Source organism: Tursiops truncatus, chromosome 8, assembly GCF_011762595.2.
Source record: "Tursiops truncatus isolate mTurTru1 chromosome 8, mTurTru1.mat.Y, whole genome shotgun sequence".
Lineage (NCBI taxonomy): Eukaryota > Metazoa > Chordata > Mammalia > Artiodactyla > Delphinidae > Tursiops > Tursiops truncatus.
In genome coordinates, this window is record NC_047041.1 from 53,388,626 (window position 1) to 53,406,330 (window position 17,705).

At 42.9% G+C, this 17,705-nt stretch overlaps 1 protein-coding gene across 5 annotated transcripts in view; it reads left to right on the plus strand.

The window, feature by feature from the left end:
* Positions 1-9,817: 9,817 nt before the first annotated feature.
* ALG8 (ALG8 alpha-1,3-glucosyltransferase) overlaps positions 9,818-17,705 on the plus strand; it is a 28,440-nt gene continuing 20,552 nt past the window's right edge. For 4 of the 5 annotated variants that reach the window (XM_019948777.3, XM_073808394.1, XM_073808396.1 and 1 more), the window contains exons 1-2: positions 9,818-9,939; positions 14,707-14,785. In XM_019948777.3, coding sequence (XP_019804336.1) covers positions 9,845-9,939; positions 14,707-14,785 — 174 coding nt within the window. In that variant the 5' untranslated portion in view covers positions 9,818-9,844. The remainder of the gene's footprint in view (positions 9,940-14,706; positions 14,786-17,705) is intronic. The other variant, XM_073808391.1, reaches the window with a different exon arrangement.

Consider the following 17,705-nt stretch of genomic DNA (forward strand, 5'->3'; position numbering starts at 1 on the left):
ATAGGGACTTTATTCAGAAAGCCGAGCATCTGAGAAGATGGCAGACTAATGTCCTAGAGTACTGTTTATCAGGGTCTGGATGCTAGTTTCTTTTATAGAACAGAGAGGGGGAGGAGGTGAGGAAGTAAAATAAAAAGGCCATAAGTCTTGCAAAATATCTCTTGGTTTGGCCAGCCTCAGGGAGGGGATGTATTAATTTCTTCTTTCTTGCAGCTGTTCACAGGTGGGCAGGGTCAGAATGTTTCCCTGTGAGCTGAACAAAAGCACTTTAGTTTAACATTCAGGCAGAGGGGCAGGGTTCCCCAAGGGAGACCATTATGTATGTTGTCTAATAGCTATAGACAACATCCTTTTAGTGATTATAGTTTAAAAAAAACAACAACAACAGAAAGCAAAGGTTAAAGTAAAAGAAACAGATCCAACATGGAGTCAGATTTTGTTCTTCCCTGTTACAGCACCACTAACAAAATAGACCATATGAAAGGTAATATTGGATATTCTTTGACACTAAAATTAAAATATTAGTTGCTGGCACAGTAGCTTAGTGCTATAAATGAGCTAGGAATGAATGAAAACTCGTCAGTTCTCACAAACACTTGCCTCTGAGCACTCATCTTGAGTTGCTCAAGTTATAAGGCCCCAGTGAAAAAGCAGCTAAAACCACAACCTTGACAAAAATACCATATGGGGTCTCTACTTCCTTCATAAATCCTATAGAAAGTTTCAGGAAATTCCAGAGACAATAAACCTGGTTAAGGAAGTGCATACACTTAGCCCTTGTGCTTGAGGGCTGGGTTTAGGAAAAGGCTGATGGGATTTAATACATAAAGTTGGGGAGGGATTAAAGGGAGTTCATTCAACATCCAGCTTAACTAAGGGATTAGAGGAGGATGAGGAAAGTGTAGGTGGTAAAATCAGGTATTGTTGAATAAGAAGCATGGGCTAAAACAATTCCAGGTGGGCCCTCTGCTTTGAAAGCACTTCTTAGCCAGGCAGGTGGGTTTTAATAATAAGCTACCCAGCAGGCCAACTAGGTCCCCACGGTGAAGCTTCAGGTTATCACGTGGGGATAAGAATGAGGTGTGGTTGACAGAACAGAAAGGAATAACTAGGAGCCACCTCTCATTTTACAGCCAAAGTACAGGAAGGAAATGTGAGAGCCTGTGGATACACAGCAAGTTAGAGGCAGAACTGGGACTAGAATTAGGGCTAGACCCTTAGTCAGCCCCTTTCTTTTGCATAGCAAAGATCCCTGGGAACCATCAGATCAAATTAACATCAACCTATTCATTCTTTGATTCAGTTTTTTCAATCAATCATTCTCTGAATCATCAATTCATTTATTCTACAAATGTTATTGAGGGCTCAGTGCAGGAAGCTGGGGTAAACAAAACAAACCATGTAAGACCTGATTCAGACCCGTGGGTGAAACACTCATAAACATATAATTAGGCACAGGAATGGGAAATGATTATCTCAACTGCTGGCCCCAGAATCCCTCTTTGAAAAGGAGTTGACTTCGTTTGGGAAAAAACCTTGATACGCTCTTGGGTAGAAGAAGAGGCCAAGAGCAGAAAGTGCCCTGAAATTGCTCTGCATGTGGAAGAGGTTTCTTGCTTCAGAGAGTAAGGGAAGACCAGAGAAATGGGAAGACTGGTACTACACAAGGAAAGAACAAAGGAGGGACACCATGTGGCCAAGGAGCCAAAGAGGACTGAAGAGGGCCAGACTGATTCCTAAGGACTTTAAAGGATTTCCTGTGTGACCTGCAGCTTTTCAAGAAAATCTTCTGTATTCATAAATACTGTGTCTGAGCAGATTTGCCTGGAAACCAGGGAATAAGCAGAATTTCACATCTGGATTACAAGGTAAGAATATAAGTCACAACTGAGGAAGCATAGGCATACTTCAAAAATATTCAGGTTCAGTTCCAGACCACCACAATAAAATGAATATTGGAATAAAGCAATCCCATGAATTATTGGTTTTCCAGTGCATATAAAAGTCATCTTGGGACCTCCCTGGTTGTCCAATAGTAAAGAATCCTCATTCCAATGCAGGGGACGTTGGGTTTGATCCCTGATTGGGGAACTAAGATCCCACATGCCGCGGGGCAACTAAGCCCGCGCGCCACAACTACTGAGCTCATGTGCCTCAACGAGAAAGCCCACGTGACACAAACTACAGAGCCCATGCACTCTAGAACCCGTGCACCACAACCAGAGAGAGAAAAAAAACCTGCACGCCACAATTAGAGAGAAGCCCACACCACAAGTAGAGAGAAGCCTGTGTGCCACACTGAAGAGCCTGCGTGCCCCAACTAAGACCTGATGCAGCAAAAAAAAAAAAAGTTATCTTTACCCTATACTGTAGTCTATTAATTGTGCAACAGTAATATGTCTAAATAAATGATGTACATGCCTTAATTTTAAAATACCTTATTGCCAAAAAATGCTAACCATCACCTGAGCCTTTAGCAGGTCATAATCTTCTTGCTGATGGAGGGTTTTGCCTTGATGTTGATGGCTGCTGACTGGTCAGGGTGGTAGTTGCTGAAGGCTGGGGTAGCCGTGGCAATTTTTTAAAATAAAACAATAAAATTTGTTGCATCGATTGACTCTTCCTTTCACAAACAATTTCTCTGAGGTGTGCAATCCTGTTTGATAGCATTTGACCCACAGTAGAACTTCTTTCAAAATGGAAGTTAATCCTCTGAAACCCTGCTGCTGCTTTATCAACTAAGTTCATGTACTACTGTATTCTAAATCCTTGTTGTCACTTCAACAATCTTCACAGCATCATCACCAGTAGACTCCAGCGCAAGAAACCACTTTCTTAAAAAAAAAAAAAAAGAAACCACTTTCTTTGCTCATCCATAAGAAGCAACTCCTCATCCAATAAAGTCTTATGATGAGATTGCAGCAATTCAGTCACATCTTCAGGCTCCACTTTTAATTCTAGTTCTCTTGCTATTTCCACCACATCTGCAGTTACTTTCTCCCCTGAAGTCTCGAACCCCTCAAAGTCATCCATAAGGGTTGGAATCAACTTCTTCCAAACTCCTGTTAATGTTGATATTTTGACTTCTTCCCATGAATTAAGAATGTTCTTGGGACTTCCTTCGTGGTCCAGTGGTTAAGACTCCACACTCCCAATGTGGGGGGCCCAGGGTCCATCACTGGTCAGGGAACTGGATCCCACATGCCACAACTAAAAGATCCTGCATGCCACAATTAAAGATCTCGCATGCCATAACTAAAAAACAAGATCCCGCATGCTGCAATGAAGATCTTGCGTGCCGCAACCAAGACCCAGTGTAGCCAAATAAATAAATAAATAATAAAATAATCTTTAAAAAAGAATGTTATTAATGGCATCTACAATGGTGAATAGTTTCCAGGTTTTCAATTGAATTGGCCCAGATCCATCAGAGGAATCACTGTCTGTGGCAGTTATAGCCTTACAAAATGTATTTCTTAAATAATAAGATTTGAAAGTCAAAGTTACTCCCTGATCCATGGGCTACAGAATGGATGTTGTGTTAGCAGGCATGAAAAATATTAATCTCGTTGTAGATCTCCATCAGACCTCACAGGTGACCAGGTGTGTTGTCAATGAGCAGTCATATTTTGAAAGGAATCCTTTTTTCTGAGCAGTATGACTCCACAGTGTGCTTAAAATAGTCAGTAAACCATGTTGTAAACAGATGTGCTGTCATCCAGGCTTTATTTTTCCATTTATAGAGCATGGGCAGAGTAGATTTAGCATAATTCTTAAGGACCCTAGGATTTTTGGAATGGTAAATGAGCATTGACTTCAACTTAAAGTAACCAGCTGCATTAACCCTTAGCAAGAGAGTCAGCTTGTCCTTTGAAGTTTTGAAGCCAGGCATTGACTTCTCCTCTCTAGCTATGGAACTCCTATATGGCACCTTCTTCCAATATAAGGCTGTTTTGTCTACTTTGAAAATCTGTTGTTTAGTATAGCCACCTTTATTAATTATCTCAGCTAGATCTTCTGGATAACTTGCTGCAGCTCCTACAACAGCACATGCTGTTTCACCTTGCTCTTTTATGTTATAGGGATGGCTTCTTTCCTTAAATCCCATGGACCAACCTCTGCCAACTTCACCTTCTTCTGCAGCTTCCTTGCCTCTCTCAGTCTTCATGGAATTGAAGAGAGTTAGGACCTTGCTCTGGATTATGCTTTGGCTTAAGGGAATGTTGTGGCTGGTTTAATTTTCTATCCAGACCACTACAACTTTCTCCATATCAGCAATAAGGCTGTTTTGCTTTCTTATCATTCGTGTGTTCACTGGAGTAGCACTTTTAATTTCCTTCAAGAACTTTTCCTTTGCATTCACAATGTGGCTAACTGTTTGGTGCAAGAGGCCTACCTCGACATGCCCACCTCACTAAGTTTCATCATTTTTAACTTTTGATTTCAAGCGAGAGTTGTGTGACTCGTCCTTTCACTTGCACACTCAGAGACCATTGTAGTGTAATTAATTGGCCTAATTTCAATACTGTTGTGTCTCAGGGAATAGGAGAGAGACAGGGCAACGACCAGTTGGTGATGCAGTCAGAACACACAAAACATTTATCCATTAAGTTCGCTATCTTCTATGGGCATGGCTCGTGGCACCCCAAAACAATTACAATAGTAATGTTGGAGCCCAAGGTAGGCCACCCCAAAATGTGCCTCGATGGCATATTGATTATTTTGAATTAAAGTTACTTAAGAAATAGCCAACGCAAGAGGGACACTGATTCTCCCTGCTGTCTCCCTGAAAGCAGGAAAGAAATCTCTCATCTGAAATGTGCACCCCGGCATCTGGAGGTAGAAGGACACCCTTACTGCCAAAGATAGGAAATTTGGGACCCAGAAGCCAATATAAATAAACCTTGTTACTTCTTTAATTTACTAACCCAAGCCCAAGCTCTGTTTAGATTCTTCATTAATTGGGCACCCAAAACCTAAGTTTCCTAGTCCTGTCAATTCCTCACAAATTTATTCTTTGTCTGAAAAACATGAAAGCTTCCTGTATGGCCACTTCTTAGGTCCCATTTCTATGGGACTTCCATGTGCATGAGTCAAAAGTTATTTTTCTTCTGTTAATCTGTCTTGTGTCAATTTTATTATTAGTCCAGCCGCAAAAACTCAAGAAGGGTAGAGGGGGAAATTTCCCTCTCCCCAACAGTAACATCAAAAAACATTGATCGAAGGCTGATTACTTGCCCTATGGCTTTTAGGATTGTTTGCTAGGTGTTATAAACATGAACAAATTTCTCAAATAGTTTAGAGGATTCTTACAAGGTGTGCAAGGAACAGGACCTTGTTTTAAAAAAAAAATCGACAATAAGTTTGTTTTCATATCCTAGTTCATACTGCTTTGTTTAAATGATCGTATAGAATGAGGAATCGGGGCATATATTGGTTTGCGGGTATTTGGGCTGGTTGTTAACTGGAAAAGTATTAGATATGAACTAAGGAAATTTCTCAGGGGACAACTGACCTCACGGTTTCAAGAAAAGGAGAAATAGTCATGCCCGGTGATTTTTTGGTTGCTTGTTTTAAAATATGCACCCATCTCTTAAAATTTTTATATTTTTGAGTTCAGGAATGTTGATTAAGTAGAACCTGAGCATAGCTCTATGTTTTACTGAGATAATGTGATTTTTTTGGGGTGGGGGGAAGGGGAGGCTTAAAACACCAGTCATTAATTTTGCTCCCAAATCTGCAATTTGGACAGATGTGGCAGGAACAGCTTATCTTTGCTCCACAAAGTGTCCATTAGAGTGGCTTGAGGGTTAGGAAAACAAACAAACAAACAAAAAGAAAACCACTGATCACAGATCACCATAACAAACATAATGAAAAAGTTTGAGATATTGCAAGAATACCAAAATGCAACACAGAGACACAAAGTGAGCAAATGCAGTTGGAAAAATGGCACAATATCTCCCCAGGGTTGAAATCTACTCATTCTGGGTGGTGTACTGTGAGGGAAAAAAGCAGGGACTCAGGGGTAGGAAAGACATGGGTTGGAATCATGTTCCAGACATTCACGCCATTCAACAAATATTGAGTGCATATGTTGCACCAGCTGCTGTGCCAGTTCTGCTGCTACAATAGTGAGTAAAAACAGACAAGGTCCCTGCACTCATGGTATGAATCCCTAATGGAGAATTAGATAATCACACAAATAAATGTGTGATTGCATTCAGCTGACAGGTGCACAAAGGGAGGTCAGGGAAGGTTTCCTGGGAAAGTGGTGCTTGATCTGAGAGCTAAAGAATGGAGAGGTAACTAGCCTAGGGAGATGTTAAAAACAAGACAACAGGTCCAAAATAGAATCACTTATGCTAAGCTCCACACCACCAAACTGAGACTTGACTCAATTACAGTTTTGTCCTCCCAGAAATGGAATCTTAAACCAGAAAATCAGGAATCACCTTATCAGCATTAGCTGAGTAATGTGCCCGATAAACCCCTGGCATCCCCTATAGGGAAAGTAAACTTGCGATAACCCATCTGCTTTTTGCCTAGCATAATTTCTTTGCTCTTGCTCCCCTCTGCCTATAAAAGTCATCTTTTCCATACAGCTCTTCAGAGTTCCTCTCTGTCTGCTAGATTGGATGCTGCTTGATTCATAAATCATTGAATAAAACCAAGAAGATCTTTAAGACTTATTCAGTTGAATTTTGTTTTTTAACAAGGAGAAGGAAGAACATTCCAAATAGAGGGAAAGAATGTATAAAGGTGCAGTGACAGGAGGGAACGTGGCATGTACCAGAAGCTGAAAACAAATCAGTTAGGCTAGAGAAGAGAATAGGGGGTGGAGAAGAGTGGATGAGTGTGAGAGGATTAAGGAAGTCAGACAGACAGGACCTGGCAAAAGCAGTTAGAAATACTTTAGCTGCAAGGAGCAGACAATGACCAACAGTGGCTCAAATACATAAGGATGATGATGATGTGTGTATGTGTTTCCTCAGATAATAAGAAGATAAGAATTCTGGAGGTAGGAGGGATTTGTTTAGCAGCGCAGTGATATCAGGGCCAGTATTATGTGCCTTCCACGCCTCATGACCAAGTCCAAGGCAGGAAGAATGAAAAAAGGGGCAAAATCCATAACAACTGCCTCTTTTACCAGGAAAGGAAACCCTTTCCTGGAAACCCCCCAGCAGACTTCTAAGTCCTACTAGACAGAGCTGTCATCAGGCCACACCTAGCTGCCAGGGAAGCTCAACTGTTTTAACTTTTCTAGACTCTTTAGAAGAAGTGAAAAAGGGGATTGGGAAAGGGTATTGAGTTAGTAAGTTCACAGTGAGTTTGCAGGTGCGGGGCAGGGGAGGTGAACAACTGAATGGTTGGTTGGTGTCATTCTCTGAGTGGATAATACTGAAAGATCACGAGTTCAGTTTTAGATATATTGAGTTTGAGGTGTGTGGTAAACTGAATAATGGCCTCCAAAGATATTTGTGTCCTAAACACTGGAACCTGTGAATATTACCTTATATGGCAAAAGGGACATTGCAGATGTGATTAAGTTAAATACTTTGAGATGGGAGGGTCCTAGATGCATTCACAGGTGTCCTTATATGAGGGAAGCAAGGGAGATTTGATTCTAGAAAATAGATGTGGCAGTAGCAGCAAGAGGTTAGAGTGATGCAAGGAAGGGGCCAAGGAATGCAGGCAACTTCTAAAGGCTGAAAAAGAAAATAGATTCTCCCCTCAGAACCTCCAGAAGGCACCAACCCTTATGACATCTTGACGTTAGCCTAGTGAGACTGATTTTAGACTTCTGATACCCAGAACTGTAAGAGAATAAGTTTGTGTTGTTTTAAGTTTGGGATAATTTGTTACAGCAGCCTAGGAAACTAATGCAAGGTGCCTTTAAAACATCTAAGAGGGCTTCCCTGGTGGCGCAGTGGTTGAGAGTCCGCCTGCCGGTGCAGGGGACATGGGTTCGTGCCCCGGTCCGGGAGGATCCCACATGCCGCGGAGCGGCTGGGCCTGTGAGCCATGGCCGCTGAGCCTGCGCGTCCGGAGCCTGTGCTCCGCAACGGGAGAGGCCACAACAGTGAGAGGCCCGCGTACCGCATAATAAAAAACATCTAAGAGATGGCAGGTAAGTAGTTAGATATAATGGTCTGGAGGTGAAATAAAAGGGCTGGGCTTGAGATATAAATTTTTTTAATTAATTAATTTATTTTTGGCTGCGTTGGGTCTTCGTTGCTGAGCGCGGGCTTTCTCTAGTTGCGGCGAGCAGGGGCTACTCTGGTTGTGGTGTGTGGGCTTCTCATTGCGGTGGCTTCTCTTGTTGCGGAGCACGGGCTCTAGGTGCACGGGTTTCAGTAGTTGTGGCACTTGGGCTCAGTAGTTGTGGCTTTCAGGCTCTAGAGCATAGACTCAGTAGTTGTGGCGCACGGGCTTAGTTGCTCTGCGGCATGTGGGATCTTCCTGGACCAGGGCTCGAACCTGTGTCCCCTGCATTGGCAGGTGGATTCTCAACCACTGCACCTGAAGGGAAGCCCCTGAGATATAAATTTGAATGTCATATTCATGTGGATGGCATTTGAAATTGCAGGAGGGCATAAACTCATCTGAGGAGAGTGACACTGTCACCTACCTGCTGTTTATCTTTCAGCAAGGTACTTAACTTCTCTGAAATATTTTTTATTGAATATTTATTCTGTCCTGGCATCATATCAAGCAATTTACAAGTGTCCTCATTTAATCCTCACAACCACTTTATGAGGCAGACACCATTTTTAACCTCCTATTTACATTAAAGGAAAATAGGGTTAGAAAGATTAGTCATTGGGGGGAGGGATATATTGGGAGGTTGGGACTGATATATACACACTACTATGTATAAAATAGATAACTAATAAGGATCTACTGTATAGCACAGGGAACTCTACTCAATACTCTGTAATGATCTATGTGGGAAAAGAATCTAAAAAAGAGTGGATATATGTATAACTGATTCACTTTGCTGTACAGCAAAAACTAACACAACATTGTAAATAAACAGTACCCCGATGAATTTTTAAAAAAAAAAAAAAGATAGATTACTCATTTGTGCAAAATCAGACAGTACAAGAGGGTGACAAGACTAGCTCCATTCCTTGTGCCTCGGCTCTTACGGCCCAGGTATCAGCAGTATCCACACCATGTAGGACTTTGTTAGACCTACTGCATGAGAATCTGAACTTTAACAAGATCCCCCAAGTGTACAGACAGAAGAAGCACTAGGCTCTAGCCTGCCTCCACAGTGGGCTCCCCTCAGGCAGGTACTTTCCCAGAGCCCAGCTCAGAGTTCTAGAAGCGCAGAATGTTTTCCCATCTGTACCTTTGCCCAGCCCATTCTCTGCCTGGAGCTAATACTCCAGGTGTCTGGATTAGGCGCCTCCAGTATCCTCAGGTACTTTTATCTACTGTTACTCTGGAATTATAATTCTGTCTCCTCCATTAATATGTGAACGTCTCCAGGAAAAAAAGTTTTCTCTCACCAGGTACCCCAACAATAGGCAAAATCAACACCCAGAGCAGACGCCCAGCAACTATTTGAACCAAAGCATAAAGTAGCACGTGAAACTTGTCGCCGTACAAACCGCGCAGACTCGGGGTAGCACTCCCTGGCGGAGACTGAGGCGGAGCGGAGAAAGAACCCGGAGCGGGAAGTTTAAACGGTCCATCCCCGGCTTTCCGCTGGCTGAGCAGCTGAGCGGCTGAGCGCATGCGCGCAGCTCACGGGGGCCGCCTCAGAGGGTCTTCTCCGCATGCGCGGAAGCCCGGAGGCGGGTCAAGTTGATTGACAGCGGGTGGCGCCGTAGCAATGGCGGCGCTCGGAGTTGCGACAGGTGGTGGCAATTGGTTTTCGGCTTTGGCGCTCGGGGTGACTCTTCTCAAATGCCTTCTCATCCCCACCTAGTAAGGGACCCGCACTGCCCGGGGCTGGGCGGGGAGGCCCCGCGGTCGGTCAGGGCGGGAGAGAGAAGCGTGGATGCTCCTGGGTGCGAGGAGGAAAGGGAACTTGAAGTCATGCGGTCGCTGCTACCCCTTTGCTATGCTTCCCACTCCGCCTTTTGAGTGTTATTTCACCTGTTCACTAGATCATAGCCCTGATGGCTGGGGTCAGGGCTGGCACTGTCTGACTTTAATGTTTCTGACCTTAAGGTCCTCTTCCTTAACATGCAGATAAACAACACCCACCTCCAACATTCATTCAGCCAGTACAGTATTTATCAGCTGCCTCCTGTGCTAGGCACTGTTCTAAGTCCTGGAGAGGCATTTGAGAAAGACATTTCTGGGGAAGTTGGTGGGGCCAGATAGACAAACAGTAAAGTTTCAGATTGCGATGAGGTCTGTAAAAGAGGTAGAGAGTGGCTACCGGGCAAGGCTTTACTGTCCTCTTTTAGGAGGTGATGTTTGAGTTGAAAGCTGAAGGATGAAAAAGAATAAGCAATGTGAAAAGTAGTTCAGGCATAGGAAAGAGTAAGTGTAAAGGCCCTGTGGTAGCAAAGAACTCAGAGCATTCCAGGAACAGAAAGTGAGCATTGTGGCTGAAGAGCAGTAAGGGAGGAGGAGAGTGACACAGGATGAGGTAGGCAGTAGTCAGGTCACACAGGGTTAGACTGCTGTGCGACAAATGGATGCAGACCCAAGACTGAAAGCATGGGATCCGATTAGGAAACTACCACTCAGTGGTAATGTGTATACAATGGGTACTCTGTATTTATTAATATTATTAATATTGGCTTCCACATCTGTTCATCCTTCCTATTTCCTCTCCCTTGACTTTTCCCCTCATTCCTTTGCTCCCTTCCCAGTTTAGTGTTTGGTTTATTGGTATCCTTTGGTTCAAGTTCTTGGTGACCTCTCGTTGGGTATGGAAGAGCTGTATGTATAGGTAAATCCATACTGATGTGTATATAAGCAATGAAATGTATATGTAGGTTCAGCAAAATGACTTACAGGGACTTGGGAAAAGAAGGCGTTTGTCAGTTGAACTTTCTGCAGAACTGAAAACAAATAAGAAACATCTTTCTCTTTTAAAAGCAAATTGGAAAAATCCTTCTAAAATGTAGGAAATTCCTTTCAAATCAGAATGAAAGGGATTTTTTTTTAATCCGTGGATATAAGGTGATGTTCCTTGCTTTAGTTACTTCAGCCTAGAAATGTGTCTTCAGGGTTGTTACTTTGAATACTGCTGTTGATCCAGGATTAAGAATGTATGTAGTTGTAGTTAATGCTCTGCTTCTCAAACAGGAAACCCCTGGAATGTGAGAGGGAAGCTACAGGATAAATGCAAAAGTATTCACCAAAATTTTTACTAACTGCTTTATTATGAACCAGGTACTGTGGCAAGCTACTAGAGGGGAAGACAAAATGGATATGATCCCTAACCCTATAAAGGGTGTAGTTTAGTGAAGATAACAGTCCCAGAAATAAATCAACACAAATATGTAATTACATAACAATGCTGTCTTAAGTGTTATGAAAGGAAAGAATGGGATCCTATAAGGCAACTAACAAGGGGGACTTACTTTAGATTGAATGTCGGGAAAGGTCTCTGACATAATTGTAGGACTGAAGATAGACCCAGTACATGTCTTTTCTTGAACATATGTATGTGTTTCTGTTGAGGAAGAAACTTCCTCCCTCTATTGGGGAGGAAGACAATTTTCTCTACCTTTCTAGCCAGGTTCTGGCTGGTCTAAGAATTCAATTGACATGAGACAGATGAACAGGAGAAAATCATCAAACAAAAGTTTAATAACATGTACATGGGAGAGACTCAGGAAAATGGAGTAACTCACCAAAATGGCTGAAGCCCCTCACCTTAAATACCATCTTCAGCTAAAGACAAAAGAGGATGTTGGGGGTAGTAGTTTGGGACTTCAAAGGGGAGAAAGGCAATTCACATATATGTTTGCTGGGCCATGAAGAGATAAGAGTGGACTGTGATCTCTAGGTTCTGGTGAGTTTCCCTCACCACACGTAGCCCATATTCTTTGCAGATATAAGGGGTGATAGCTCTTTTCTGGGAACAAGCCCTTTATATAAATTCTTTAGGCAGCTAAGAGGGAGGTAAAAAGAAAGACTTCCTGAGTCTTCTGTTTCTTAAAAATAATCAGCTTAAATCAATCCTCATGCCAAAAAGACACATTTTGCGTTGCCGTATTTTGCTCCCCTACAAGTGTATACCTAGAAATGTAATTGCTAGGTCATCAGATCAGCTGTGAATTGTGATTTTGAGAAATCTGTAGGAAATTCAGGTGACGTTGTCAGCAGGAAGTTGGAGATGTCTCTCTTCTAGAACTCAGGAAAGAGACCAAGGTTGTATACTGTGATTCGGGAGTCATCATCACACAGTTCTTAGTGGAAGCAATAAATGTGAATGAGATTGTGCAGAGCAGAGTAAACTGCATAAGAAGAAGACCAAGAACCGAACCTGAAAGAAAAGAACATCAGCATTTGCTTGATGAGTACTGGAATGGGAAGCCATGAAAGAGACATGGAAGGGGTTGGCTAAGAAACTCACGAGAGAGTTGTCACAGTGGAAATCTTGTGTAAAACACTAGAAAAGGTAAATCAGGTTTTGCTGTGGAACTCATTGTTGACTGGTGAGTGGTTAATTCAACAAGAATGTATTGAGCCCATCCACATATCAGGTAAGATGTGGAGGGGAAGTAAAGCAGAGTAATAAACAGAAAAATAAAGTCCTGCTAAAGAGGAGTGAAGGGCACCAGAATATGCCACCCCAAAATATGCCTCTTTGGTGTAAGGATTTTTCGGGACTTATTATCTTGAGGAACTGCAGACATAGGAGAAGCTCTGAAAACAGTAAAAGTTACTTTCGAGGGAAATTTACATTAGAAAGGAGGCCTGTACCTGGAAAGTAACTATTACCAGAGATCACTTTTTCATCTGAGAGACTTAGCTTCAAGGCAGAGCAACCTTTGCTTGCCAAACATTCTCTTCTCACCTTCCCAAGAGTTGCCTTCCCCCCTCTTTGAAGCCCCAGACCCCTACCCCTCTCCTTAGCTCTCATGATGGTAGATAAGCCTCAATCACCTGGCCACCTTTTGAGTCTCATCTTATATCTTTTGGGGCTCCTGTACATATGTATGTAATTTAAATTGTCTTTTTTTCCCTCCTGTTATTCTGTCTTAGGTCAATTTAATTCTTAGACCAGCCACAGAACCTGGAAGGGTTGAAAATAATTTTCCTCCCCTGTATATAGGGGACATACTTGGATATATTTATATATAGTGAGAGGGGGACCAGTAAACAGAATTTGGAGACATAAGAAAGGCAGGGCAGGGGCCTTTTCCCACCTTTTCTGTCTGATGAACTCCTGCTGATTCTTGAAGATCCAGCTTCTGTGTGAGGCCTTTGCCAGATAATGAATCTTATTAGAATTGTTTGTGAACAAGAATAAGTCACCTCTGAGCAGTAGCCTGAGGGCCTCCCTTAAGAAAATGTATGGGCTTTTGGTCAGCCCTTTAGATCAGGGGTCCCCAACCCCCAGGCCACAGACAATTACCGGACGCTCCCCATTGCTCGCCTTACTGCCTGAGCCCCGCCTCCTGTCAGATCAGCGGCAGCATTATACTCTCATAGGAACGCAAACCCTACTGTGAACTGCGCATGCGAGGGATCCAAGTTGTGCGCTCCTTATGAGAATCAAATGCCTGATAATGTGACATGGAGCTGAGGCGGTGATGCTAGCGCTGGGGAGTGTCTGCAAATACAGATTATCATTAGCAGAGAGATTTGACTGCACAGAGACCATAATAAATCAATTGCTTGCAGAGTCATATCAAAACCCTGTCAGTGGGACTTCCCTAGTGGCGCAGTGGTTACGAATTTGCCTGCCAATGCAGGGGACACGGGTTCGAGCCCTGGCCCGGGAAGATCCCATATGCTGCGGAGCAGCTAAGCCCCTGCGCTACAACTGCTGAGCAATCCCCGCTCGCCATAACTAGAGAAAGCCCGCACACAGCAACGAAGACCCAGTGCATCCAAAAATAAATAAATAAAAATAAATTTATTAAAAAAAAAACAAAAACCCTGTCAGTGAGTGGCAAGTGACAATTAAGCTGCATCTTATGGAGTAGACCGGACATAAGCAACACACTTTGGCTGTCACTGTCTCCCATCACCCCCAGATGGGACCATCTAGTTGCAGGAAAACAAGCTCAGGACTCCCACTGATTCTGCATTATGGTGATTTGAATAATTATTTCATTATATATTACAATGTAATAATAATAGAAGGAAAGTGCACAATAAATGTAATGTGCTTGAATCATCCCAACACCATCCCCCCACCCTGCCCACTCTGGAAAAATTGTTTTCCACCAAACCGGTCCCTGGTGCCAAAAAGGTTGGGGACCACTGCTTTAGATGACTCAGAGACTCTTTTCACTTAGTGTTGGGTTGGCCAAAAAGTTCGTTTGGGTTTTTCCACAACATCTTACTGAATAGGTTCCCCACCTTTTCCAGAAGGAGGTCTGGCCTCCAGGTAAGTGAGGTGTTTCAGGAATATGTAAAATACCTATTTGTGTCTTTATAGGATAGTGAGCTGTGACTATGTAGGGGATGTTGGTCCATTTAAAAGCCTAATTTTAGAAATGTGAGATTGATAAATGTTATGAAATCTCATTTTCTTCATCTGATTGTTTTGAGTAGCCATTCCACAGATTTTGAAGTGCACCGAAACTGGCTTGCTATCACCCACAGTTTGCCAATATCACAGTGGTATTATGAGGTAAGTTTTAATTTTCACCTTTTTGGGGTTTTTTTTTAAGATGATGTGTGAAATCATGTAAGTATTATTGATATTCAAACAGTTTTCCCTGTGATCATAGGTTGAATAAATCTTTATTAAAATTATAGTCTTGGGCTTCCTTGGTGGCGCGGTGGTTGAGAGTCTGCCTGCCGATGCAGGGGACGCGGGTTTCTGCCCCGGTCCGGGAAGATCCCACATGCCGCGGAGTGGCTGGGACCGTGAGGCATGGCCGCTGAGCCTGCGCGTCCGGAGCCTGTGTTCTGCAACGGGAGAGGCCACGACAGTGAGAGGCCCATGTACCACAAAAAAAAAAAAAAAAAAAAAAAAATTATAGTCTTTACTCATGTTACCGAACCGAACTTCGGTCCCCTTGCCTGGCACGCACAAAGCAGATCTACTGATCCTGGGTTATTGTGAAGGAAAATACAGCGTTTATTGCAGGGCGCCAGGCAAAGAGAACAGGCAGCTAGTTCTCAAAAGACCTTGTTGGCCTAAAAAATGCACAACGTCAGAGTTGTGAGTTAAGTTTTATTTGGGGCAAAATGAAGACTGCAGCCTGGGAGACAGCATTTCAGATAGCTCTGAGAAACTGCTCCGAGGGGGCGAGGGAGGAGCCAGAATATATAGGAGTTTTGCAACAAAGGGCAGGTAGTCGGGAACATCAAAAGATTACTGTTAATTAAAGAAACCAGATATGTCAAGTTAAGGAATTTAGCGCTTTTCTATATATGGGGAGATGCAAGAGTCTGGGCTCACTGAAATCATTCCTTCGATATGCACCTCAGCTATCTGGGGCCAGTTTCCTGTATGTTCACATCCTGAGTTTCCTCAGGGCTCACGGTAGGGAGTGGCTGCAGTCTGATGACTGCTAGGTGGCAGGTATTCTTTCCCTTCTGAGTTCCCTCAGGGCTCACCAGCTCACCATCAGGTGGTAGCTGCCATCGCTGATGACTGTGAACTTGCCAATGGCTTTCAGGCAAGGGTTTTTAAAGGCCACAGTAGGGGTGAGGGTCTCAGGGTGCATGATCAGCTCATGGACGTTTTTCTAATTGGTTGGTGGTATGGTCATAGGGTGATGTTTTGGGAATCTTTTTTTTTTTTTTTGGCTGCTTTGGGTCTTCGTTGCTGTGCGCGGGCTTTCTCGTTGCGGTGGTTTCTCTTGTCACGGAGCACGGGCTGTAGGCGCGTGGGCTTCAGTAGTTGTGGTGTGCTGGCCCCGTAGTTGTGGCTCGCGGGCTCTAGAGCACAGGCTCAGTAGTGTGGCGCACAGGCGCACAGAGATGTTCCCAGACCAGGGATCAAACCTGTGTCCCCTGCATTGGCAGATGGATTCTTAACCACTGTGCCACCAGGGAAGTCCTTGTTTTGGGAATCTTAATCATCAACCTTCTGGTTCTAGTCTGGAGTCTATGTGCTTGTGGACAGCATATAGTCACCATCCTCCACTGAGTGCAGGGGTCTTAGTTTCTTCAGAACAACTCAAAGATATGAGTCCAATTGTTGTCTATATTCATTCAGGAGGAACTAGGAGTCCTGTGACTCTATTGTTCTAATCATTAACTACTTGAGTTTGCTCTTTGAAAGGCCAAACAAGAAGTGGGGGACAGGAAGGGTCTTATACCTGGGTAGGCCCCGCAGGGTCTTACTCGGTTTTCTTTGACACTCCTCAATTCCTGAGGAGAACATGGTGGGACAAGAAAGGGAATAACATTTTGGATAGAGAGGTTAATCATAAACTCTGCAAGGCAACTTGGTTTTAGGAGGAGTCAGTTTCATTCAGTTCTGCCCTCTGGAACTATTAGGGAACCCCTTTACTTCAAAATGAGTTTCCCAAATTATACATGGGAAATTATAATATATGCCACATACTTTTTGAAAGAACATTGGATTGGGAAAGAGGGAAAATTGTATTCAAGACCTGGCTCTGCATCAGCATAGAAAATACATTTCATCTCTCTGAGCCTTGGTTTCTCATCTGGCATATGAGGATTTGGAATGAATTATTTCTAAGATCCTGTCTCTCCCTAACATTTTGTGATTTATGAGGACAGGAATAATCAAATGTGATGTGTAGGTGTCTGGTAATATACAAACCATTCTATTCTATTATTAGAAAAACATGTCTGTATTTTTATTTCTGGTATGAGTTACTAACTTGCATATGATACTTCATGGAAAACAGACATCAGCTCAAAAATGACTTGATCAAAAGCAGCACTCTGCTGTCAGGAAGATTTTTTTAAGACAAGCTGTAAAGTTTTCTGTGAGTTTGTTGTTGCTTTTGGGGGTTTTTGGTCAGGTCAGAATAGCCCTTTGCACTGAAAAAGCTTGAGAACAATTGACCTAATTGACCAAGTTCCTTCTCACATAACAACACTACAAGTATTTCATAAGAATGCTAAGGAACTTTAAGTAGTTTCTTTAGTGTGAAGTATTTCCATTTGCATGTATGTATGCATACCAGTGAGGAAACTTTTTGTGTGGCCTAGTTGTCCAGAGGTTGGGCTGTGATTTCAGACTGCCTAGGTTTGACTTTCAGCTCTGCCACTTAATACCTATGCTGGGCAACTGTGGGCAAACTACTTGACCTCTCAAAGCCTCCATATCCCCAGCTATTAAATGATAATAAATAATTATTAGGATGAAATGAATATCATGTATGTGGTGTGCTTAGCATAGTACTTAGAACAAATGTGCTCATTAAATATTATTAAAGGTTATTAATACTTAGCATTATTAATATAATGACCTTCATCCTGTAAATGAAAAGGCAGTCTCCTGTCTCACCATTTCCTCCCTGCTCTCTGACTATCCCTTCTTAGTCTCCTTTGCTAACTCTTCTTCATCTACACACTCTTTCAAAAGCTGGTTCCCTCTGCCTCTCTTTGTGGTCCCTTTT